The sequence below is a fragment of the Pogona vitticeps genome, chromosome 2, assembly GCF_051106095.1.
Source record: "Pogona vitticeps strain Pit_001003342236 chromosome 2, PviZW2.1, whole genome shotgun sequence".
NCBI classification, from domain to species: Eukaryota; Metazoa; Chordata; class Lepidosauria; order Squamata; family Agamidae; genus Pogona; species Pogona vitticeps.
Window position 1 is genome coordinate 94896316 of NC_135784.1, and position 24705 is coordinate 94921020.

General features: G+C 41.1%; 1 protein-coding gene across 10 annotated transcripts in view; it reads left to right on the top strand.

The window, feature by feature from the left end:
- The first annotated feature begins 876 nt into the window (after positions 1-876).
- The window catches only part of CAMK2A (calcium/calmodulin dependent protein kinase II alpha), a 159461-nt gene continuing 135632 nt past the window's right edge, over positions 877-24705 (top strand). For all 10 annotated transcript variants that reach the window (XR_012083673.2, XR_013541852.1, XM_078385642.1 and 7 more), the window contains exon 1: positions 877-1793. Coding sequence is in view for 8 of the 10 variants with exons in the window: in XM_078385642.1 (XP_078241768.1) it covers positions 1732-1793 (62 nt within the window). In the remaining 2 variants the exon portion in view is untranslated. The remainder of the gene's footprint in view (positions 1794-24705) is intronic.

Here is a 24705-nt window from a genome sequence, read left to right on the forward strand (position 1 = left end):
TACAGTACAAAGGAATAGATAGGAAAGACATCTATGCAAATCTGGCGACATATTGGTCGGTCAGTTATTTTAAAAACAACATTGTTGCATTTTGCTCTTTAAAAAAAACCCTGATTATCCTGTGAACTTTATTGCTTTGAGGCAGACAGGGGTAGGGGTGGGAATTGAACTAAGGCCCAGTCCAGAATGTCAACCACTGCAACATACTTAGTCCATTAACAATTATCTTTTGATCTTCATGTTTCTATTTGAAAGGCTGTGGGTCCCAGTTTTTGAGAGATGGACTATAAATAGAACCAAATAAAATAAAATAAATAATAAAGGTTCACATTTCCCGTGAATGCAAGTACTGAAAAATAGAACAAGAAATAAATAATCATTTGCTCTTTAATTTAGGAGAACTAATATACAGTACAAGAGTTCTCACAAACCTTAGGAAGATGCAGGAAAGCCTAAACATGTTTAATACATTTGCTCCAGTGTGGGCGGCCTTTTATCTGCATGAAGACTGCCTCATCTCATTCCCAACTGCTTGAGAGGCAGGATTTTCAGAGTAACTGGCAGAAGATACAAATCCCGATATGTTGTGTGCTTTTCGGGATCCTTAACACAGCCCACACTCCATAATCACTCCCACACAGGGAATGATGCCTGCTAGGCAACATGTCCCTCCATCTGGATCCTTTTCCTCAACAGCAGCTTCATATAACAAGCACATTATGCAGTCAGTTGGTAAGTCTCTCCCCTTCCCATCCTCCCTCCTTTTTTTCTCTCAGTGATTTTTAAAGCTCCAATGACAAAAACAAAGTGGATGAAATCTGGGCCAGACACCCCACTGGGAATAAAGCTTTCCAGAAGGGTTTTCTCTCTCTCTCCTTTTCAGATTCTGCATTGGTTTTTGCTGCTCCCCCTAGAGGAACTGGATATAACCTGACTGCTTCCTATTGTGGGATATTTACAGTACACGTATTCAGAAAATCTGAGGTAGTCACCTTTTAAAGGGATTCAGCTCTAAAGCTCCTCAGTAAGACTCAAGAGGATGGGGAGATCCATTTCTTCCCCTCTGTCCCAGACTCCCCCAAAAGTAACTCTAGCTGAAGGAAGCATAATGTTTCTTTAAACTCCGCAAGTCTCGCAGTTGCCCCGGCAACATAGCAATACCTGTCTTTCCGGAGAAGGAGATGCAGTTACCAGGGCAACAGCATCCTGTCTTTCTAAAGACTCTCCTGTCTATATGGAACTTGCAGTTTCCATAGTAACCTTTTTGCCCCAATTAATTCTCCCTTACACAACTTTAATTTGCTTTAATATTTATATATTGCCTCCCCCCCCCCCCCCCAAATTTCCCCTCTCCTTCGAGTCATCTTGTGTTTTCTGGCTCAAAGATGTAATTTCCTCAGTGACAGCGTCAGGGCGTTAGAGAGCTACGGAAGTAGCAGGGCAAGCAGGTGTTTGGGAAGCAGTTGCCCGGGCAACAGAACCAGGGCGTTCCAGAGGTGGTTGCTATGGTGACCTGGATGCTGACGAAGGCTTGTGAGGCTGAGAAGACAAATTGCCCTCATCATTATCTCCCAGCTTGTCAATCATCCATATTCGCTTATTTACCTCTGAGCGGGAAAGAGCACTAGGAGCTGAAGGAGGGGAGAAAAGCCCACCCAAGTGTGCGCTCGGGAGAGGAGAGAGAGGTGTTCCTGTGAAACTTCACGCCAGGGGAGGCAGTCACCATCCAGGATGGCAACCATCACCTGCAACCGGTTCACGGAAGAATATCAGCTCTTTGAAGAGCTGGGGAAGTAAGTTTTGGATAGATGTGGTGCAGGGGGTAGAGGGATGAACTGTGTTGGTCTTGAATGGGAAGATCAGGCTGTGAGGCAGGGGGGTGGGTGGGATGGAAACCCTCCACCAGAATGGGAACAGCTGGCATCCCGCGGGGGAAAGAAAAGGCAGTGGAGTGAGCAATACAACAAACTCACAGGAGAGCAGGAAAGTGCAGGCTGGAAAGAGTGCAGAAAAAGGGAGAGGCAAGCAAAGAAGATCCAGTCCTGGGAGCTGGCAAAATTTTTCACCTGCTACTAAAATTAGCCCTGTGAGGGAGTTTAGGATGTGAAGGGTTAAAATCACTTGCCAATATTGTTCCCTTTTGAAGCAGATTGCAGTGCACAAAAGCTCATTCCCAGTTATATATCTTATAGTCTTTAAAATATTTTTTTAGTCTTTGGTTTTCATTTTTGTTATGCATTTTGGTGCCCATGCCTGTGTCTAATGCTGCATCCAAGATAAACACAGCCAGAAAAAGTAGGGACAGGCGCTAGGAAGTTTATGGCTAGCAAAGAACAACTTCCCGGAGAAGTCACTTTTTCCCCCCAAGGAACAAATGTTTAGCAATTCCTAGAGGAGTCCAGGATAACAACCACAGCTGTGTCTTTTCCCAAAGCCTGCTTTACTAGGAGATATGTTTACAGAGTGCTTAAGACGGCTGAGAGAAACAACAACAACAACAAAAAAGACAAGAACAGAATTGGGGCAGTGTGAAAGTATGTGTGTGTCAGTTGGGTTCTGTGAGATTGTTTGTGACACACTGAGGTGGCTGTGTTTAGCTTTGCATCTTGAACCAAATACAACTCATTTTCTTTCTCCCTTTTACGGCTGTGCTACATATCAGTTTGTCCAAGAATACGTTTGTATGTGTGCATGGGAACATCTGTGAGTTTACATGTGCACTTTAATCTCCTTGAAGCATGTGTGACTTCACTTTACCTGATCAAATCTCCTGATCAGCACAGCAAAAGATCCGCGTACAGTATCTTTAATGTGAGGTGGGGGTGTGAGTGCACATATTTCATTTATCAGAATATGTTTATATGGCTGATTAAAGACTGAGCTATCGCTTGTAAATGATCCCTGAATATACACATGTATAGATTTTGTATATGTTTATGTACTTTTTGGAATCAGAGATTATACAAATGCTGTGTGCCTTTACTCTCCTCATTAAATGTCTGTAACGTATTTTCCTTTGTTTATACTCTTCCATGGGTGTTTGCATTTTTCTGTGTCTGCCACACATTGTGGTTATGTGTTTCTGATTTGACTACAAAGAGTACTTGTTTACTTGCATTAGTGTTTGTTCAAAGGCATACTTGGGTACTTTGCATGAATATCTGTTTTTGCGTGCAGGCAGCTGGATTTTAGGATACATGTAGTTGTACAAGTGTGAAGAACCAGAGGAAATATGTAGGGCAAAGAGGAATCAAGAAGAGGAGAAGGAACTGGATTCATATAATAAAAATGGCTAGTATGTGCAATTTAAAGTAGAAGACAGTACAAAATGAGCAAAATCCAATGAGAGTGAAATCTATACAAGTAGGTAGAGTCAGATTATTTTATAGCAGTAGCGTACATTTATCACTCTATAGGTGCACATATGCCTTATAAAACATGTTGGGTTGTGATTAACCTTGTGTTTATTTTCATAAACAATCGAGTGAGTGAATCATGCATAGATGGTGGAATGATGAGTCAGTGGGCAGATCTCTGCTGCAACTGAAGACAAAGCTTAATTTCAGTCTGGGAGGTGAGCACTAATTTTCCCTAACAGATGCCTGGGAAAAGTTAAACCATTCAATCCCCCCCCCAAGTTTTCCAATCTCTCCCCTCCTCCACTCAGCCACATTTTGAGGGGTGATTAAGCCTGTGTTTCTGTGGAATGTTTGTTAAAGCTCTTGGCTTCAATGCAGAGATAAGGGACAGTGTTCATATGGTACTGTACGTAGTTCCGAAAGATGGGTTTAGAGACATGGGACGGTATTCCGATGGTTGGATTTACATGACAGAGATTTCCAAAATCATCTTTCTTTGATGCCTCATACCAGGGCCACCAACATTTATGACTGCTTTTCCACCCTTTCTATACTTCAGACAAAAATTCTTGAGGATAGAAGGGTGTGGTGAACCCTCCATTTTTCTCCTCTCTACTGTTTCAGGTTGTGGCTGGGGAGAGTGGAATGGAAGCTTCTTATCATGCATGATCCCATGTGCCTGTAGTTGTGAAATGTTATCAGCTGTGATGTAGGGAAGAAAGGATAAGTGTTGCACGGAATGTTGCTCTGTCTTTCCATACCTACCTTCAAATACACTTCATCGAGTGTCCAGACTTTTCCCTACTTGAGTACACTGTTATGATGCTGTCCATATACTGCTTCTAACATTACTCAACACTGATACAAAATGACCACTGCCTGAAGGAAGAAGGACTAAACAAATAGAATTTGCTGAAGGAGTTTTAATTGGCTTGAGAAAAGCATGTGCAAAGTGTTATGAACTTACATGTATCAACATTTTAAGATATTTTAGGGTATGTTCATATGGAGGACACTGTCAGAGGTCATCCTACTTCTTCCAAATTAAAAAAAAATGACATCTATATTTGCCTTTTAAAAGCTTATCCATACATCTATACTAGTATATCTTAGTCATCAAACTGATCTGTTAGCATAGGAACTACTTTTTTTAATAATGGTTGTACCAGGAGATTATTTTGAGGACTGGAATAAGTCTTGGATAGATTGTCATTCATGTACCTTGGATAGATCATGATTGATATTATTCACATATTGTATATCACAGCTTTGTGGGAATGTCTCTTATATTGTGTAAAATATCACAACAAGAAAGTCACTGCAGGGAAAAAAATCCTATGTTCTAACCAGAATGGATTCATATAAAGAACAAGAATAAAATAATTACATTGTCAGTTCCAACTTATGATGACCACAGTTTTCCACAGTTTTCTAGGTAGAGAATACTCAGAAGTAGTTTACTAGTCCCTTCTTCTGACGGGCACCCTGGGATTGTGCAGCTTGCCCAAGGCTACACCGGTTGACTTTTCTCTCAAGAACACAGTGGAGAATTGAACTCTTAACCTTTCGCTCTGCAACCAGAGCTATCCAGAAGGCTTCAGATAAACTATAGGCTCTTAAATGCAACCAAAATGAAAGTGGGGTCACATTCTCCCTACTTAGGTGAACAGACTTGACTTCTGTCATTCTTAATATATCAGTATTTGAAAGCTCCAGCACACCACTGGATTTTGAGTGGTGTGTTAGCTGGAAAATGTTGTGTGTGTAGGTGGCAAATCAAATTGAGAGCTCTGCTCTTTGTGTTATATAAGACAAAGATGCTTGAGGTTAAGAAAGCAAAGCAGTGTTATGAGTATATTTTGGCAGACTGGAAGGAGTAAAGAAGAAAGCACACTCCCCTTAAAGGAGATGGGGCAAAGCACTTCAGATGGCTTTCTTTTCAGGCTCCTGCTACAATTTGAGGAATCAAATACATGTATCATATATTAATAGTACTGTTTATTATTCCTGTTTATGTTTATAACAAATTGGCAATAAACTCCAATTTTGAGCATTTTATGTTTAAGGAAGTATAATGCAAACTGGAAGGTTTTAATTTTGATCAATGTAACATGATTTTCTAAAGGTTTCACTTAGATTGTTTATCAACTGGTAAATGTTTTACCCCAAATAGCTTCCCAAATAAGTTTATAGTATGAGCACAGAAGGAATAGAACCAGTCTCAAGAATAATTTGTTAAAATGCATAACACTTTATTCAGTAAAAAGCATCCAGATTTGAATTTCCTTAATAAGCCCTTAAGCAGGGACGTGGTGGTGCTGCGGGCTAAACCACAGAAGCCTCTGCTGCAGGGTCAGAAGACCAAGCAGTTGTAAGATCAAATCCACGCGACGGAGTGAGCGCCCGTCGCTTGTCCCTGCTCCCGCCAACCTAGCGGTTCGAAAGCATGCAAATGCAAGTAGATAAATAGGGACTACCTTGGTGGGAAGGTAACAGTGTTGCGTGTCTAAGTCTCACTGGCCACGTGACCAGGGAAGATTGTCTTCGGACAAAACGCTGGCTCTATGGCTTGGAAATGGGGATGAGCACCGCCCCCTAGAGTCGAACACGACTGGACAAAAATTGTCAAGGGGAACCTTTACCTTTACCTAATAAGCCTTAAAGCTTAAGTAGTTTCTAGTATGCTCCTGACACATACCGATTACTCTGCACCATAGTCCAAAAACAAGTTTCCCAACACCCAGTGTAGGATCTGTGTGTGTGAACAGTGAAGTGCATATAACTAACCCACTGTGTTTAAAACTGTTTTAAGTTAACGATTAGGAAAAATAATATAATCAGTTTAGCAATAGAATATCATGACTAGGACAACAGGATCCTGAGCATTCAGAGGTTTTAAAAGTTCATTTGTTTGTTTCTGACATTTAAATACTACCCTTTTAGTGCCCAGTGCTATTATGGGTGGTGTACATATTAAAACAACAAAGTAACACAAGCACAGCATGAAACAAACAAAAACAGACTAAAATAAGCCAGACATTAAGCCCAGATAGCACAGCAAGTCCATGCAGCAATACAGGGGCAAGCAAATTCAGAAGAAGCTGCCACCAAAGGCCTCTTGAAAGTCTTCAACAGCCTCTTAAAATTACAGTGGAAGGGGGCCAGGCATAGCTCCATTAGGAGATGATTCTAGAGAGTTAGTGCCACCACCAAGAAGTCTTGACTTCTTGTCCAAGTTTTTCTGGCCTCCCTGGGCATGGCCCTTTAGAGGGGCCTGACCTGAGAGGATTTGGTGGCAAGGGTGGATGGCCATGGGGAGAGGCACTTGAACAGGTAACATGGCCCAAAACCATGCAGGGCTTTGTAAGTAAGTATCAGTATCTTGAACCTGAACTGAAACACAACCAGTAACTGGTGCAAGCAAGCCAGGACAGGGGAGGTGTGATCAAAACTCCTCACGCTTGCCGCTAGCCTAGCTGCTGCATTCTGGAGCCAGAAAGAATCTACAAATGTCCAGGATGTTGGATTACCTCATCTAGTTCCTCCATCTACAAGGGGACTGTGCCATTCCCCCTGCAGAACACTGTCAGTCCAAACAGACAAGCAGGATTTGACACAGACACTTGGCCAACTGTTGTCAGAAACTGTACTGAAAGCCTCACACTCTTTAACTAGACAGGGGACAGAGAGGGGACAGACTGTATTTGTCTTCAGTGTGGAAGGGATGGTCACTCTCGAATTGGCCTCCTCAGCCACACTAGACGCTGTTCCAAGTCCTCCATTCAGAGCACGTTGCCATAGTCTCTCGAGACTGAAGGACGCCTAATATTTAACTAGAAATCATGTTTCTTCCAAATGGTTTCTCTCCCCTCACTCTCTCGCCCACTTTCTTGCTGGTAGTGCTAGTAACTGAGTCATGGGTCTGGATCTGAAGCCTCACAGAGCCCTTTCAAACTGTCTAGTTCCCACTGATAATTGAGATCAATACAGATCAACACCACGTCTAGCCTTATATAAGGACCAGTTGCAGGTGCAGTGTGCAAACAGCCCATGCTAATCAGAGAGTAGTGAATAACCTGTCATTACCTCCTAAGCTGTTGCCATGGGCAGCGATGCACACCTTGCCAAAATAATGTTCCTGGTAGCAGTCCTTTCACTCAGTAATAACTTTGTCATAAGAATATAGGAAGCACTGTGCTGGCACAGACCAAAGTCCTCTCTAGTGAGGCATCAGGGAAGATCAGAAATGGGACAGCCGGGCAATTACACCCTCCTACTGTTGCTCCCCAGCAATTGGTTTCACAGACCGACTGTCTTTGCCACTGCAAAAAGTATATAGCCGTGCCCCCCTCAAAGGTCTTGAGGCTCCCTGTGTAGTGGGAAGCCATTGAGAGCCATGTGTCAGGGAGAAAGCCTTTGATTTCCAAAAAATTGTTGCTGCAGGTCAAGCAGTTATTTTTAGTTAGTTATGCTGCTAGCTTACAGCTACTGTGACAAAACCAGTATACCTTGTGTAGTGACACCATAATAGCATTATTATTATACTACTGGCACTTTTGTTTTCAACCATGACCCAGTTATCTCTAGCTTAAAATCTTCCCTTTTCACATGCATTCTGAACTGACATTCTCACTCAAACTGACCCTCACCCCCAAGATCTCTCCTGGTGTCAATGGAGCCTCAAGACCCCATCCATGTATTATTTGGACTGGCTTCATGTCTGTCCCTTTACACTTATTTGTACTGAACTCTATTCGCCATTCATTACATTACTTATTTACACAGCATGGAGTAACATTTGGTCATATCATGATGCAGAAGGGAGGAGAAAAGCAACATCTAATTAAACTCAAGTAATTTGGATGTTTTGTATGTTAAGATTGATCAGAGTCACTTTTGGAAGATTACATTGAGCCATGATAGGTGCTGAAGCCTGCTGGAACGCCAGTGTGTTCTGACTTGCATCGACAGGCCAGCCTTAACATCTTGTCCAAACTGAAGCAGGAGAAGGAGCAGAACAATTTTTCAAAATGTGGCTTCCAAATGGAAAGTGTTCTTATGACATTGGTTGTTTTAACCCCCTTTTGATGCTACTTAGCATGTACTTGGTGGATGGGGGTGGGGGAAGCTTCCTGCTCTCTCCCCCTCACCCTTTCTGTCCAGTATAGATGACCACCAAGGCCAAAGTCCTCTGCTTATTGTTCAGATGATACTCATGATGCGCACAACATATGACAAGCTCAGTTTCTTTTCCACTCATATTATTCTATAATTGCATGGCCCACTATTTACCTTTTGCCCTTATGAGAACGACACATGTTTACCTGCTCTCTGTGCTTTTAATGTTACCAGCACATAAGTGGGCCTGTCCCAAATCACTACATTTTCTTGGGTGAAAGATTTCAACAACACTTTTTCCAAAGTCCAAGTTTCCAGTGTATAGTATGTCACATCCAAGTCCATCTTTTAATATGCTTAATAATTTATTAAAAGGTTAATGAGACAGGACTCCTTTACTCACACCCTAATTAGGAATTATATATATATTTTAAAAGGAATTGTTAGAAAAGAGTCTTGTGACCTCTTAAAGACTAAAAAGTTTTATTTGGCACAAATTTCCATGGAGTCTAGTCCCAGATGCATCTAATGACAAGGGCTACAAGTGAGCTAGAGACCCTCAAAACTCATGCCAAATAATACTTCTTAATCCATAAAGTGGCACAAGACTCGCATTTTTGCTGCAGCAGGTTAAATGTTCTTACAATCCTCAAATACGGCAATACAGCTGAATTCATAGCAGCCTCTTCATTAATAAAGTGGGAAAGCTAGCTTCTCTTGGAAGAACTGCTGCTAAAAACATAAACTCAGAAGAGCTAATACTGCAGAGAATGCAAATGTTTTTCTTCCCGCTAACTGACATGTCATAGCAAGATACTCAGGGTGTGACCCCATGAGCATTTGGCCCACAGTTTGGTCTGGATTGGGGATAGTCTGTTTTTCTCCTTTCCTGGAGACCACATAATGCCTGTGTCATTTTGAACCAGTCTGCCCCAGTCAATGCCTACCCACACATCTTTGGGTCCCTGCCAGGGGCTACTGTTGGTGCAGGTGGGATTGCCCATTTTGGTTTGGCTCCAGTATGTGTGATCGCTGGGGTTGAACCAAAGTGCCTGACTGTCCCTTTGGAGAAGCTGCTTAATGACCTTGAGGAATGGGAAGTTTTCCATTTCTTTTTTATTGTTGTTAACGCCTTGACAATGCTTTGAAAGAAATGCAAAATATCTCCTCTCTTCCCTCCTCGGGCAAGCAGAAAGGAACCTCCCAATTTCTCAAATTCTTTAAGTGGCTTACACAAAACAGGGTGGAAGAGGCAGGAGGGGTTTGCTGCTGTCGTGGTTTCATTTCATTTTAAAGAGAAAGATCTATCTAGATTGTGCTAAACAGGGTCACTGGGGTTGCCATCTGGTCTATCCTTGCATATGGATGCAAGGACCGCCCCAAATGACACATCACCCTGTTTAGCACAATCGAGACTGATCCAGGCAAGCATAATTGGACTATCGAGTCATGCCATCAGTCCCAAAGAGAGAAGGGAAACGGGTCAGACTTGATCATTGAGGGACACAGAGGGGAATGAGGAGGGTAAGCCCTTGCGGTGGTGCCTCAGAGAAGCTCGAGAGAATCAGAGCAAGACAAAGGAATGGAAAATAATGTCTCTGTCTTCATTCTTGGAACCTGCCCCCACTGAAAGATGAAATAAAGGACTGAGTGAAATTATTATGTGGCACTATATAATCAGGCACCTCATCCCCAGAGCTGTACACAATAAGACATTCACTTAAAAAATATAAGAGCGAGGGAAAAGTCTCTATCTTTCTAGAAAGAAGATAAACCCTCAAAACAGTTTAAAGGAAGAGAAATGGAAAGCAGCCAGGCAGCTTCACAGGTTCCTGCTCGCAAGAAAGTGTGAATGGGGAGAGGAAGAACATTCTTTGTGTAAGGGATGCTGCTCAGCTGGCAGGCACTCTTAAGAGTTTAAAATTAAGGCAGAAGTAGATTTCCTCCCATTGACGAAGTGGAGGAGATAATCCATTTTGTTCTTGAATTCCATGGGAGGACAAAGACAGTTAAAGGAAAGAAGTGCAAAAATCAGCATAGTCTTCTTTAGTACACAATACTACATTCTTTACATTTTCAGTTTTAATTTTCTCCACATAAAATGTTGCAAATGGAACCATGTTCCCAAAAAGAAAAAAAATATGGCTGATTTTTTAAAATATACTTTCTCAAAGGCTCCTTAAATATGTATATTTCTAGATTAGCACAGTCAGGTTAAAGTCACCTTTCCCACTTTTTGGCTGAAGTAAGAAAAGTACTTACTGTAGTCCTCTCTCCATTTTATGTCTATATACCGTAACAACTATGGCAGTTTTTCTCAGACTGGTGGTCCACCGATTCATCAGTGGCTGGTCTGTGGAGAGCTGCCAGGCAAAAAGGAGATTTGTTTCCCGAAAAGTAACACTGATACACCATAGTGCCACAGGTGGTATGTTCCAGCACTCCGGGTGACATTGTGTTGCACAAAATGACAAAAGCATTGTGTGCATAGTGATGGTGTTTCCGGAGGCAACGCATGACCAGAAACTCAGCCAACACATCTCAGAAGCAGAGTTTCCTTGTGATAGATATACACACAGATGTTTCCACTAGCTGAGCCAATGTTATATATGGTGTGTGCTTTTTAAAATCAGCCTTAGGGCTGATATGGGGGCTGCATATTCCTTCTTCCTTTTAGAAACTGCTGTTGTGTTTTTAGATACAACAGAATGTTCTAAGATGATGATAATAATGATGATTATAATTCATAATAATAATTTTACCAAATGGGTAATTGATTCTTAAGGTGTAGCCTTGATCCTTTAGTCTGTCTCCCCTGAAGTACCAGGAATCCTGAGAAATAGGTATAGTAGTAATAACAGTGCTATAGTACTTTAACAGGATCAGAGACATGGCACATTGTCCTTGTGGCATTCTGAGTGATATGTTTAGTGATGTACCACTAAGCTGGAAAGATCTCTAGATTTCTCTTAACCTCAGAAAATGAGAAGTTGGTTGTGCGAGACTTCATGGCCAATACAGATCCCTAGCTAGGATGAACAGATCAAGGGGCTAATGCAAAACCAGCCTCTTTTTCCTACTGTGGAACAGAAATTAGAAAATTATATGTAAGAATAATGAATATACAGTAATAGCATGCTGAAACCATGCAAAATAGCAGTGAGAAGAGGATGCTTTGGGACCCTATCACTGCTCAATTATGATGGATTCAGCTTGTAAATATTTCAGTTACTGTACTTTAAAAAAATAAAGTTCCAATATTGGCTAAAAGCAGCACATACAGTACAGGCATCTCTCCATGTTATTGTTAGATGCTGTCCAGTTGCTTCTGACTTGTTACAATCCTATAAAATAAAGATAGCCAAAAAGGTTAACAGTGCTGCTCACATCTTGTACACTCAAGGTTATTGCTTCCTTTCCATATCATGTTAAACTTTCTTCTTCTATTTTTTCCTACCATTACTGGCTAAAATCCTACCGTTTTTCATATAAGATGAATGTAACTTCCTATAGCTAATGGGGACTAACAGATGATATGACACTGTGTGACCGGGATTGCAATCAAGATGCAATCCTTATAAGAACACTAATAGGGTGCCTGCCATTGATATTGCCATTGACCCATGTCTTCACATGATATGTTCAGATTTGTCATTTTTATTTTTAGTGAAAATTCAGATCAGTTTCCCCCACCTGTCATCTTTCTTTATTATCTGGTTTTCATATCTATACATATTAATCATGAATATGGTCTTAGGATAATCTTAGTCATGGTTTTCAGCAACACATCCTTACACTTAAGGTCTTTCCGAGTTTGCTCACAGCTCTCATTCTCTCGCAAGTTTTAGCCTTTTGATATATTGGCTGATTGAATCAAGGTGTTGAAAAACAACAGTTTTGATTTCTTCGTTGTCAACATTAAAGTTAATGTAATTCTTCTATAGCCATGATTTTTGTCTTCTTAATGTTCATCTGTAATCTTGCCTTCTCACTTTCTTCTTTAACATTTTTCAGTAGTCATCTCAAGTCATTGCTATATTTTGGCAGTAATATGGTGTCATCTGTGTATCTTAAATTATTGACATTTCTTCAATGCATTTTCACTCCTCTGAACGTAGTTCTGCTTTCTGTATATGTCCTGCATATGAACTGAACCGATACAGAAGAGAAAATGTGCCCTTGCGTCATACTTTTTCTATTTACATACCAGTGGTATAGTTAGATCCAGGGTTTGTAGGGACTGAGCTCCAGTAGTTCAGAGTAGCAGAGACAATGACATCATCTGCCCCTGCACAAACTATCCAGTCTCTTCAAACCTTAGTGCAAATCTCACAGTAACTGGGAGAGAAGTAAGAGAACAGCTATCCCTTTTCTAATGCAAAGTATTTGAGGGTCATTTTGCCTTGAATGAGCAATTATTAGCCGTTCATTTTAATAAAGTTCTGTTTCACATTTGTTGATACAGATTGATCTTAGCAGCCTGCATTTTGGATTCTCTTTGGGGATGGGCTTTCTGTGGGGACTGTCAAGATGAGCACCTGTACTTCCAAATTTATTACTACATCACTGTTGGAAGCCACTGTATACTTTTCTATATTCTGTCCTAACAGTACCTCTTGTCCAGAGTATCAGTTATACATCAGAACAATTAAATGTTTTGGTATACCCATGTGTTTTAGAAAGATTCATGATCTGCACAAAGTCCTTTCTGCAATCTATGACAGATGGGCAGATCTCTTCTTTGTTATGTTCCAGCAGCCAATGTGTATTTGCAATATGAGCTCTAGTACCTTCCCTGTTCTAAATCCATCTTAAATAACTGGCACTAAAGCAAATGGAAAAGAAAAGAAACCAATGTGTGCTGCTTATATCACCTCACAGCACTTAAAGCACTCTCTGGGTGGTCTACATTTATAATTTAATTATACAGGCTACACATTGCTCCCCCCCCCCCCAGCCAGCTGAGTATTCAATTTACCAGCCTCTGAAGGATATACAGTAAAGCTGAGTCAACTGCATGGGAGCCAGCTGAATGGGATTGTGGGTAGTGCAATTTAACCACTGCACCACAAGGCTCCCTCCAACACCAATTGTTTCATATATGGCATTTATTATTCATTCATTAGAAATAATGACCCACCCACAACTCACCCTTGAATTAAAAAACAACAACAAGAAAATAACTCCTGGGGCAAAGGCAAACCAAACTCAATTTAAAACACATGGATCCACAAGTGTATCAAAGGGAAAGGATGTTAGTAAAGACCTCCTTGAAAAGCTCAGCTTTTGCACATTTCCTGAAGGTCGGAAGGCAGGGAGCCTGGGAAACATCAGCAGGCAATGCATTCCATAGTGGTGTGGCCACCTCCAAGGAAGCCTGGCTCTTAGTGGTAGTTTTCTAGGCCTCTCTAGGTTTGACTACTTGCACTTGCAAAGCCTGGATAGAGTGGATCACCTGTCTTAAGAAGAGACACTCTGACAAGGAATGAGATCCCAAACTGTGAAGAGCTTTGTGAGTTAACACTAGCACTTTGAACACATAGCCAAAGAAGGTGAGCCAGGACTGGGGAGATGCGGTCATACCTCCTCGCTCCAAATACTAACCTAACTGTTGCATTTTGCATCTGCGGAAGCTTTCATGTCACCTTCAAAGGCAGCCCATGGAGAAAGCATTATAGTAATTGATTCTAGCAATTACCCATGCATGGACCAGTATGATTAGGGAGTTCCTGTCCAGCAGGGGCTGCAACTGTGCAACCTGCTGAAGATGAAAAAAGGCAGACCTGGCCAGGGCTGAGATTTGCTTCTATATGGAGCGAGCCAGAACCAGAAGCACTCCAAAGTGGTAAAAGTCTTTCTTGTAAAATCTTGATCATCACGGTGCTTGCATGTGAAATTAATATTTCTAGAATCCTCTAGAGCAGCCTTTCTCAATAGATGCCATATGCCCCCCCCCCGGGGAGATGGGCGGGCACATTTGAAGAAGGCCACAAACTGGAAACAATTCTTCTCGCACCACTTTATAAGGTTTGTTATGCAAATTATACAATCCTGATTCAGCCTATATATCTTTCATGTTCTGTTTATGGCCATGTCCAAAAAAAGGTTGAGAATACTGGAACTGCTCTGGATCAGTGGTTCCCAACCTTGGGTCCCCAGATGTTCTTGAACTACAAGTCCCAAAAATCCTAGCCAACAAAACTAATGGTGAAGGCTTCTGGGAATTTTAGTCCAAATCTGGAAACCCAAGGTTGGGAACCAATGCTCTAGTCTAGACTATAGGTTCTTAACCTGTGATCTGTGGTTCTCTGTGGGTGGGCACTATATTCTCACAGGGGGTCCATGAAGTCTTGAAGAAGTATTATCATCTTTTACAGTTAAACTAGAATGAAAGAATGAAAAAAGCAAGCAAGAAAAAGAAATGTAGAACAAAATTTTAATTTCTCTTGTTTGTTTTTGTAAAACTTGGCTTTTCTAACTTATCGCTTCCCTTAAAAACAAACAAAAGTAAAAAATCGGTTATGAAAATAACTGATAGCAAATAACTGCTATTTCTGCACACTCTTCTGATATTTCTGAACATGCAAGTGAAGGACGCTGAGTGGTTGAAAGACATCATATTACATTTCATGCTACTGCACAGAAAGTCAGAAGCCACGGGAAGAGAGAGTTGAAGTCAGTGTGAGTGTGAGTGTGAGTGTATATTTGGACAGACTTCATGATCATGTTTCTTCTTTGATTTCTATTAATAAAACTGTTTGGTTATTGTTGGATAAAGTGACTTTTTTACATTATTGAAGTGAATTTCATAACAATACATTTTGGTTCAGCCTCAACGAACTATATTATGTTGATGAGGGTGCATCCTGTTCAAAGCAAAACGAAGCTTTTTCCAGTCATCTTAAAAAGTGTTGCCATTATAGCAAGGAATAGCTTTACGTGTACAGGTCCCAAAGACAAACAACTACCACAGTGTGTATTGTTTTACAAGATACTGTCCATCATGGCCATGAAACCATCAAAACTGTGAAGATATATTGATGCTAAAGAACATGCCACAAAGAGCATCCTTTTTTTCAAAAGTAAGGAGCATTAGTTTGAAGAAAATAGGAAAATGGTAAAAGAAAGACTGATTGTAACCATGAAAATGCAATGAGGGTCTCACTTGAAGTTTCTCAACTAATAGCAAAAACTGGAAAACCACACACAATAACTGAATAACTTATCTTACCAGCTGAGGAAAACATGGTTTCTGCATTGATCAGTGAGAAAGCTGCCAAAGACCTTTCATAGAATCATAGCATCACAGAAAAGTGAAGCTGGAAGGAGCCTACAAGGCCATCAAGTCCAACCCCCTGCTCAATGCAGGGATACAATCAAAGCATATATTCCAAGTGATTACAGTGGTGCCTCGCATAGCGACATTAATCCGTGCAGCAAAAATAGCTGCTAAGCGATTTCGTCACTATGCGATTTTAAAAAGCCCATAGAAACGCATTAAAACCTGTTTAATGCGTTCCTATGGGCAAAAAACTGACCTTAAAGTGAAGATCCTCCATACGGCGGCCATTTCTGCTGCCTCTTAAGTGAGGAATCCATCCCTAAACACAGCAGGCGGCCATTTTTTTTACCTGGTGGCAATTTTGGAACTGCTGACCAGCTGTTAAAAAATCATCGCTTTGCGATGATCGGTAAGTGAAACAGGGGACCAATCATCGCAAAGCGAAAAAACCCCATTTAAAACATCGCAATATGATCGCTTTTGTGATCGCAAAATCTTCATCGCTATGCGGTTTTGTCGCTAAACGGAGCGCCCGTTAAGCGAGGCACCACTGTATCTAAGTTTTTCTTGTATGCCTCCAGTGTTGGAGTACTCACTGTGATGTACACCCCGTGTCCCTGTTTGTTTCTCTCGACTCAAGGCTCCACGCTGCCAGCATTTCTTCTTTCTCTCTCTGCCACCAGTGGATTTCTTTTATCTGCACTGTAAAGAACTTTACTCTGAGACTTGCTGCCAACAACAGAACTTGTTTTATTAAAGGGTATAAAAGGGTAACTCAGAATTACAGATGGTCTTTATTCATTTTCATTAAATCACAATCATTGAAATATTATATTTTATGTTCCACACTAGAGCACTTCTTGTTTACTTATTTTCAATTTAACCAGTTTATAAGTAACAATTCTCTCTCTATCTCTTACTATCTCTCTCTCTCTTAGCAAACCTCACTCCTTCCTCTCTCTAACTCTCCAACTGACTAACTGACAAAACTCTGCCTCTGCCTCTCCTGTCCTTTCATTGGCTTATGCACATGAGATTCCGCTGTGATTGACAGGAGCAACTTGGGCATCTGTTACACTAATCAACTCCTGAGGTAGCTGGTTCCACTGTCGTACTGTTCTAACAGTTAGGACGTTTTTCCCTATATTCAACCAAAATCTGGCTTCCTTTAACTTGAGCCCATTGTTGCGTGTCCTGCACTCTGGGATGATCGAGAACAGATCTTGCCCCTTCTCTGTATGACAGCCTTTCAAATATTTGAAAAGTGTTTTCATATCACCCCTCAGTCTTCTTTTCTTAAGGCTAAACATGCCCAATTCTTTCAGCCTTTCCTCATGAGGTTTGGTTCCCAGCCCCCTGATCATCCTTGTTGCCCTCCTCTAAATTTGTTCCAGTTATCATCCTTCTTGAATTGTGGTGACACAATACTAAGGTGAGGCCTAACCAGTAATGAATAGAGAGGGACTAGCACTTCGCGGGATTTGGAAACTATACTTCTATTAATGCAGCCTAAAATAGCATTTGCCTTTTTTGTAGCCACGTCATACTTAGCTTGTGATCTACGACAATTCCAAGATCCTTCTCGCTCATAGTTTTGCTGAGCCAGGTATCCCCCATCTTGTAACTGTGCAATTGTATTTTTTTTCCCTGAGGTGCAGTACTTTGCACTTATCCCTGTTAAATTTAATTCTGTTGCTTTCGGCCCAGTGTTCCATCCTGTCAAGGTCATTTTGAATTTTGTTTCTGTCTTCTAGGTTATTAGCTATTGTGCCCAATTTGGTATCCTCTGCAAATTTGACAAGCCTTCCCTGCACTCCCTCAACCAAGTCATTAATAAAAATATTGAAGAGCACCAGGTCCACGACTGAGCCTCGGGTTACCCCACTTGATACCTCCTCCCAGTTAGAGAAGGACCCATTAATCATCACCCTCTGAGTACAATTCTGTAGCCAATTGTGTATCCACCTGACACTTGATATATCCAACCCACACCTAGTTAACTTGCTAATCAGGACATCATGAGGCACTTTGTCAAAAGCTTTGCTGAAGTCAAGATATACTATGTCTATCAGGGAGGTGACCTGATCAAAAAACAAGATCAAATCCTTAAGGAATACCAAATACAGTGGTGCCTCGCATTACGATGTTAATTCGTTCCAGTGAAATCGCTGTACAACGGAAACATCGTAAAGCGAAATTAAAAAGCCTATAGAAACGCATTAAAACCCGATTAATGCATTCCTATGGGCTTGAAACTCACCGTCCAGCGAAGATCCTCCATAGCGCGGCCATTTTCGCTGCCCGTGCAGTGAGGAATCTATCCCAGAAAACAGCAGGCGACCATTTTTTTAACCCAGCGGCCATTTTGAAACCACCGATCAGCTGTAGGAAAATCGTCATTTTGCGAGAATCGGTTCCCGAAGCAGGGAACCAATCATCGCAAAGCGAAATTCCCCCATAGGAAACATCGTTTTGCGATTGCTTCTGCGATCGCAAAAACTTCATCGTTATGCGATTTCATCGTAAAACGGAGCTCTCGTCTTGCGAGGCACCACTGTACAGTGGTGCTTCGCTTGACAATGTTAATTTGTTCCAGCAAAATCGCTGTAGAGCGAAAACATTGTCAAATGAAACGAAAAAACCCATTGAAACGTATTGAAAACTGTTCAGTGTGTTCCAATGGGCTGAATACCTGCTCGTCCAGCGAAGATCCTCCATACGGTGGCCATTATCGGTGCCTGTAAAGCGAGGAATCCATCCTAGAATACAGCGGGGGGCCATTTTCTCCAGCCGGTGGCCATTTTGAAACCCAATGATCAGCTGTTTGTTGATCGTTGTAAAGCCAAAATCGGTTCCCGAAGCAGGGAACCAATCATCGCTAAGCTAAATTCCCCCATTTAAACCATCGTTTTGCGATCGCAAAAGCGACCGCAAAAACGCCAACGTAATACGGATTAATCGTAGAGCAGGGTAATCGTCCAGCGGGGCATGACTGTACCTTAATACCTTTGTCAAATGACACAGTTAAGAAATAAATCGACAGTTTTTCAGCCAATATCAAGGAACAATTATTAGAAAGAATTCATATATCCCCCTACTTTGCATTGGAGTTGGACAACAGCACAGACATTACAAACCAATTGAGCTTACTATGCTACATTAGATATGAGCACAAGATAAATTTTTTTGAAGACATACTGTTCATCTCCTCATTGGCACACACTACAGCTGAAGAAGTATTTAACAGCTTAACCAAATTTATAACATCTCATGATATGGATTGTTTAAATGCGTTGGAATTAGCACAGATGGGGCACAAGAAGTGTCTGGAAAACTTACTGGATTTGTAGCATAGATTAAGGAAATCATATCGTCGGCGACTTGGTACCATTGCTGCATAAACAGGGAATTATTTTTGGGAATTGAAAGATGAGATAAGGGTATTCCTCATGAAGATGCCATTTCACCTTAGCAATCATCTGACAGTTTTTTCCCGGTTAGTCAAATTATCGTATCTGTCAGATATCTTCACCTATGTAAATATGCTCAACTTAAATCTTCAAGGAGAATAGGTTACAGTTTTTCTAGCTGAAGACAACATCGAAGCAATGATCAAAAAGTTGGAATTGTGGCGTTATCACCTATTAAACCAAAATTATAATACATTTCCAAACCTCACAATTTTTCTTAATCCTACTGACTAAGAGTTGTCTGAAGAGGACACATCACTTTTCACATGACATTTGGAAGATTTGCAGCATAGTTGCCATGAATATTTTCCAGTTCCTGATGCAATCAAACACTGGATTAGTGATCCATTTTCAGTTAATGTGTATGAACTGGAGGGGTTCAAAGCAGAGGAAGACAAGCTCATAGAAATATGCACGGATGGTGCTTTGACATTGTAGTTCAAGGAAAAGTCCCTTCAAAATTTCTGGGCTCACCCACAAGCAGATTTTCTGGAGTTATTGAAGAGGGTTATGAAAGAATTGATGCCTTTTATGATGGCATGCTTGTGTAAAAAATCATTGTTGCCACAATTTATAGACAGAATTGTACATTTGTCAATTCCAAATTTTATTTAAGTATCTTCACTGAATATTTGCACTGTGTTTTGCAGAAATTATATCTCTGTGGAACTTTTTGCATATAGTTTTAGGTCATCCATGTATAAGAGATGATTGTTTTTTTTTTTCCTTTTTGTTCTGAATTATGGTAGCCCAGTGCAATTTTATTTAAAATTATTGACATGGGGATTAGAGAGATTTAACATCAGTGGTGACAAAGAATCCCCTTGAAATATTCCTTTTTTGATGCTAATGTCCCTAATTTATTTGCCATAGGCCAAGGGTCTCCAAACTATGGCCCATGGGCCACATGTGGCCCACCTTGCCTTTTTATCCAGGCCGGCAAACATTGCAGGCTCAGCTCCTCAGGCTCAGGTCCATTTTCTTCAGCCCGTGCATGCAGGTGGACACATGTTTCTTCGGCCCTCAAAAATGTGGAAAATATAGGATGTAGCCCTCACACTGAGAAGTTTGGAAACCCCTACCATAGGCCATTAGGACAGTTTTCAATTTTGGCAGGTGTTAATCCAGCTGTGCGGCAATGAATCAAATGCCTTTTAATAGTCTGTCCAGGCCATGTTAAGATTTGTTTTTCATCTTTTTTCACTCTTGAGTATCATTTTATTAATAAGCAGCTGATCTTTTGTGCCTCTTGACTTTTTAAAGTTCCCTTTCTGTTCAGTTGGGTATAGGGAGACCCCAATTGTGCTTTAAGTTGCTAATGTCTAAATGTAATTTGTTATTTTTCTTTCTAGACAAATTTTCCATTTTGGAGTGCCAGGCCTTTCCCCCCCAGCTTGTAACCAAGTTCCATGGTTATTATGGTAGCTGTGCTATAAATAAGCTGGTTTGTATTCTTTAAAGTATTTGTTGGGATTGTTCTGATGCTTACATCATTCAGTAGATCTTTTACTGAATTACTTTGTAGTTGGTGCAAAGTGGCGAGTCTTTCTGTTTTCTGGTTAATATGGATTACTATTTTTCCCCTCAGTGATGTCTACTGTTCTGTCAATTCATAATTTCTGGGTTGTTCCATAAGTTGTTCCTATATTGATACATTTTCTTCCACTATTGTGCCTACTTCTACACTCTATTTGTCTTCCATACTATGGTCATTATTCTGTGTCAATTTTTCTTTTCTAGTTCTTGCAATTCCAGTTCTGAAAACACTTTACTCTGGATGATAAACCTTCTCTGGCCCATTAATTGTTGTTCGGTTATGTCACTACTCGAGTGTCTCCTTTTCCAAATTTCCATCATTCTTTTTTTGACAACCATGGGCTGTTGGGTTTGCCTCATAATAACATTTCATAATTTTTCAATTTTCAGTGAGAGTCCAGGTTTTGCATTTATGTTGTCTCAGTAGCTTTGCAGCAGCCTGTCCTGGTTCCTCAACAGGGTCTGCGGCTGTTATTGTTGTTGTTGTTGTTGTTTTAAATTTGCATGGAATCATTCCAATAAAATACAGTGGTGCCCCGCATAGCGAGGTTAATCCGTTCCGGATTAACCCTCGCTATGCGAAATCGTCGCTAAACGGGTAGGGGAAATGTATTGAAACGCATTAAACTTAGTTTAATGTGTTCCAATACCTTTCTTACTTACCCGTTCAGCGAGGATTCCAATTGCCGGCAGCCATTTTCGCACCTTCGCTAAGCGAGGGCAGGGCGCGAAAACGGCTGCCGGCAGCCATTTCCAGGCTTCTGGTGGCCATTTTGGAATCGCCGATCAGCTGTTCGGCGGCTCCAAAATGGCCGCCGCAATACCCGATCTTCGCAATGCGGGTTTTCCCCATTGCGACGATCGGGTATGTTTCCGTATAGCGATCCCGAAAAAGGGATCGCTATACGGAAACATCGCTATACGGTGCACTCGTTAAGCGAGGCACCACTGTAGTATAATAGGAGTGTGTGCATTAACAGATTAATTTATTTCTCTTTTCTCTCCAAATCTGAAGACCCTTCACAAGAACTTTTAAATATTTAATGCACTTTAGGGTTTTAAACCTTGAGTTAAGTCTTGGTGGCCTGGGGCAACAAAAGACATTTAAAGGAGGTCGGTGGTAAAGAAAAGGTTAAGAACCATTGCTCTAGATCCATATTGATTTTCATATAGTTACTGTGGTCTGTGATACCTCCTTTGTTTAGGATTTAATGTATAGTGAATATTTCTAATCTGCAGATGATTGTTTTCCTCTCCACATTTGTTGAGATATTTTTTGCCAGGACTTAGATAGACATTAAGATCTGTAGCGTGAAAAAACTCAATTTGTATACTATATACCCCTAGTGATTTATTTCTTTGAAGTCCTTTGAGAGTACCTTTCACTTTACTTTCTAAAACTGCAGATTCTTCATCAAAAGAGGCATCCTTGCATCTCTCTGTATAGTTCTTCAGTGTATTGTTTCCATATTGCTTTGATCAGATAATATATTTTCCTGTTTACCTTTCAGTATCTCTAACCTAGGTTTAAATTTCCCTTTGATTTCTTAGATCTTAAGGGACAGATCATTCCCTGCCCCCTCTCAGTTCTCTTTTACTTTTTCACAAAGATAATTACCGTATAATACCTCTCTTTTTCCCTGTGTGGAAGTTACTGAAAAAGTGTATTTAGGATTTTGAGTGTCTGTATTTCTGTCGACTTTCAATTCTGCTTCTCTGTCATGAACCATTGTAAACATTTTGTCAGCCATCCACTAAGGCTTTTTTTCCCCTTCAGCCTGAGTGACTCTCCCCATGGATTTACCTATTTTGAAGAGTCAGGTCATAGACATCAAAAACAGCCACAAACACTGTGTTCCTTAGAAGGGAAAGAAAGAAAAAAAAAGAGAGAAAGAAAAAATAATATTTTCTTTTCTTGTGGAACAATGTCTTATTTTTGATTCCCACATTCCCTTTTTGAATACATAGATAATTCAAGCAGTCAGCCTCAGGAGAACAAACGGCATTGGGAGGGGGGGGAATTTGCCTCCTGAGTTGCAGCAGGGAGAGGCTTTCCCCTTAGGGTTATAGCAGGAGAACATCCTTGCCTGTGGTTCTGATTGCTATCAGCCCTCCTCCTTCCGTGGATTCTGTTTCCATTTTTACAATGCATATGTTGAAAGCAAAGGTGCAGTGCATTTGCTCTAGGCTGACCCCTTACTCTCTGCCTCTTTCTGTGGATTCTCTTTATGCATTTAATTACTTGGAAGGCTGGATGGAAAGAGAAAATTTGAGAAGAAAAGCACAAGCCAGTAAAGGAACACACTTGCTCCCAAGCTGCAGGCGTGTCTGAATGCCAGCAGGGACACCTCACCCACTCAGCCACCTACACATAACCTGAAATACGGACACAGTGAATATCAATCACAGTACATAACACTCCATACAATATGCTCCTGCACACTCATCCTTCTGCTTACTTTCTCAGCATGCACGCACACACATGCACAAAGACACGCAGAAGGAGAGACAATTCTCATACCTTTAAACATAAGCTTTGCAAAAAAAAATTTTTCCTTATGCAGTCTCAGGAACATTTTCTCATCAACAAATCCATGCCATCTTGCTAACAGTTGTCACTGTTTGCACCAGGTGTGGGTGAGCTTTTAAACATAGCGATCCAATTTTATTACAATTTTCTGAGGTTACTAAGGCAGGATTGCAGCAAAACAGCTCCATGGAGACAAGACGTGAGCTTTAAATTGCCTTAACCCAGCATTTTATTGGGGTATCAGTCCCAGCTAAGGCTTGCCACTTACTATGAGTAAATCTGCCATGCAAAATACTGAGTTGGGCTACAAACTGCAGTCTAATGGAGGCAGATCCTTAGAGTACCCCTCCTGTCATTTCAGTGTGGACAAGCTGTTTGCAGGGATGTTGGCAAGTCTTTGGTCCAAGTCCGAAGTCTGATTGTGAGTCTTTGGCTCCAAGTCCCAAGTCCCTATTAAAAACAAGCCTTTCCCCCATAGAATACGGGGGGGGGGGGGGGAGTGGGTCCCGAGTCACGGGTCAAGTCTGAGTCATTAAAAAACCTAAGTCAAGTCCAAGTCAAGTCACTGGTGTGACTCAAGTCTGACTTGGCAGTGAGTTCCTTGACTTGAGTCCCCATCCCTGGCTATTTGCACATGCCACAGGCAGGGGTCCTCCACTTCTTCTATTGAAATGCATCCCATGGAATTCCCACAATGCCAGTGCAAAAGCTGGTTGCCTAAAACGTAAAAAAACAAACAAAAAAAACCACACACACACACAGATCAAATGCCTGCAATCTCGTCATGCTGGCTAGGTGATTCTAGGAGGTGTAGTTAAACAAAACAAAACAAAACAAAACAAAAAAACTTCCAGGCTCTATTCCAAACCAGTATTACAGAGGGGCATCAGCAAATCTCATGCTAGGTTTGTTGGTGCCTCTGAAAATAATCCCTAAGCATTTACTCTTGGAAACATGTGAGAAAGCCAGTGGTATGCAGTGGAGAGTGCGTTGGACTGGGACTCAGGAGACCCCTGTTCAAATCCCTGCCCAGCCATGGAAACTCATGGGTGTGTGTGTGTGGCACTGGTAAAACCATCCCTTAGATATCTCACCTAGTTTGGAAATCCTAGTAGGATTGCCAGATGTGGGAATCAATGACACACAACACGGGCACACACCCCTTGTGTGTTCAGGATAACAAAGTGCATACACACAAGAAAGTCATTGGATTATGAATCACAATATTAATACAAATGTATACTGTACTACGTTGTATTAACACCATGTAATAACTTTTAAAAAAACTACTTTGAGCCTGAGGAATATGTTACTTAGATTAAGTGCTGAAATGTATATTAAAAAAAAAAACTGAGCAAGGAACATAAGGAACAAGCCACTGATTTTCTCTACCTGTTTACATCTGACGTG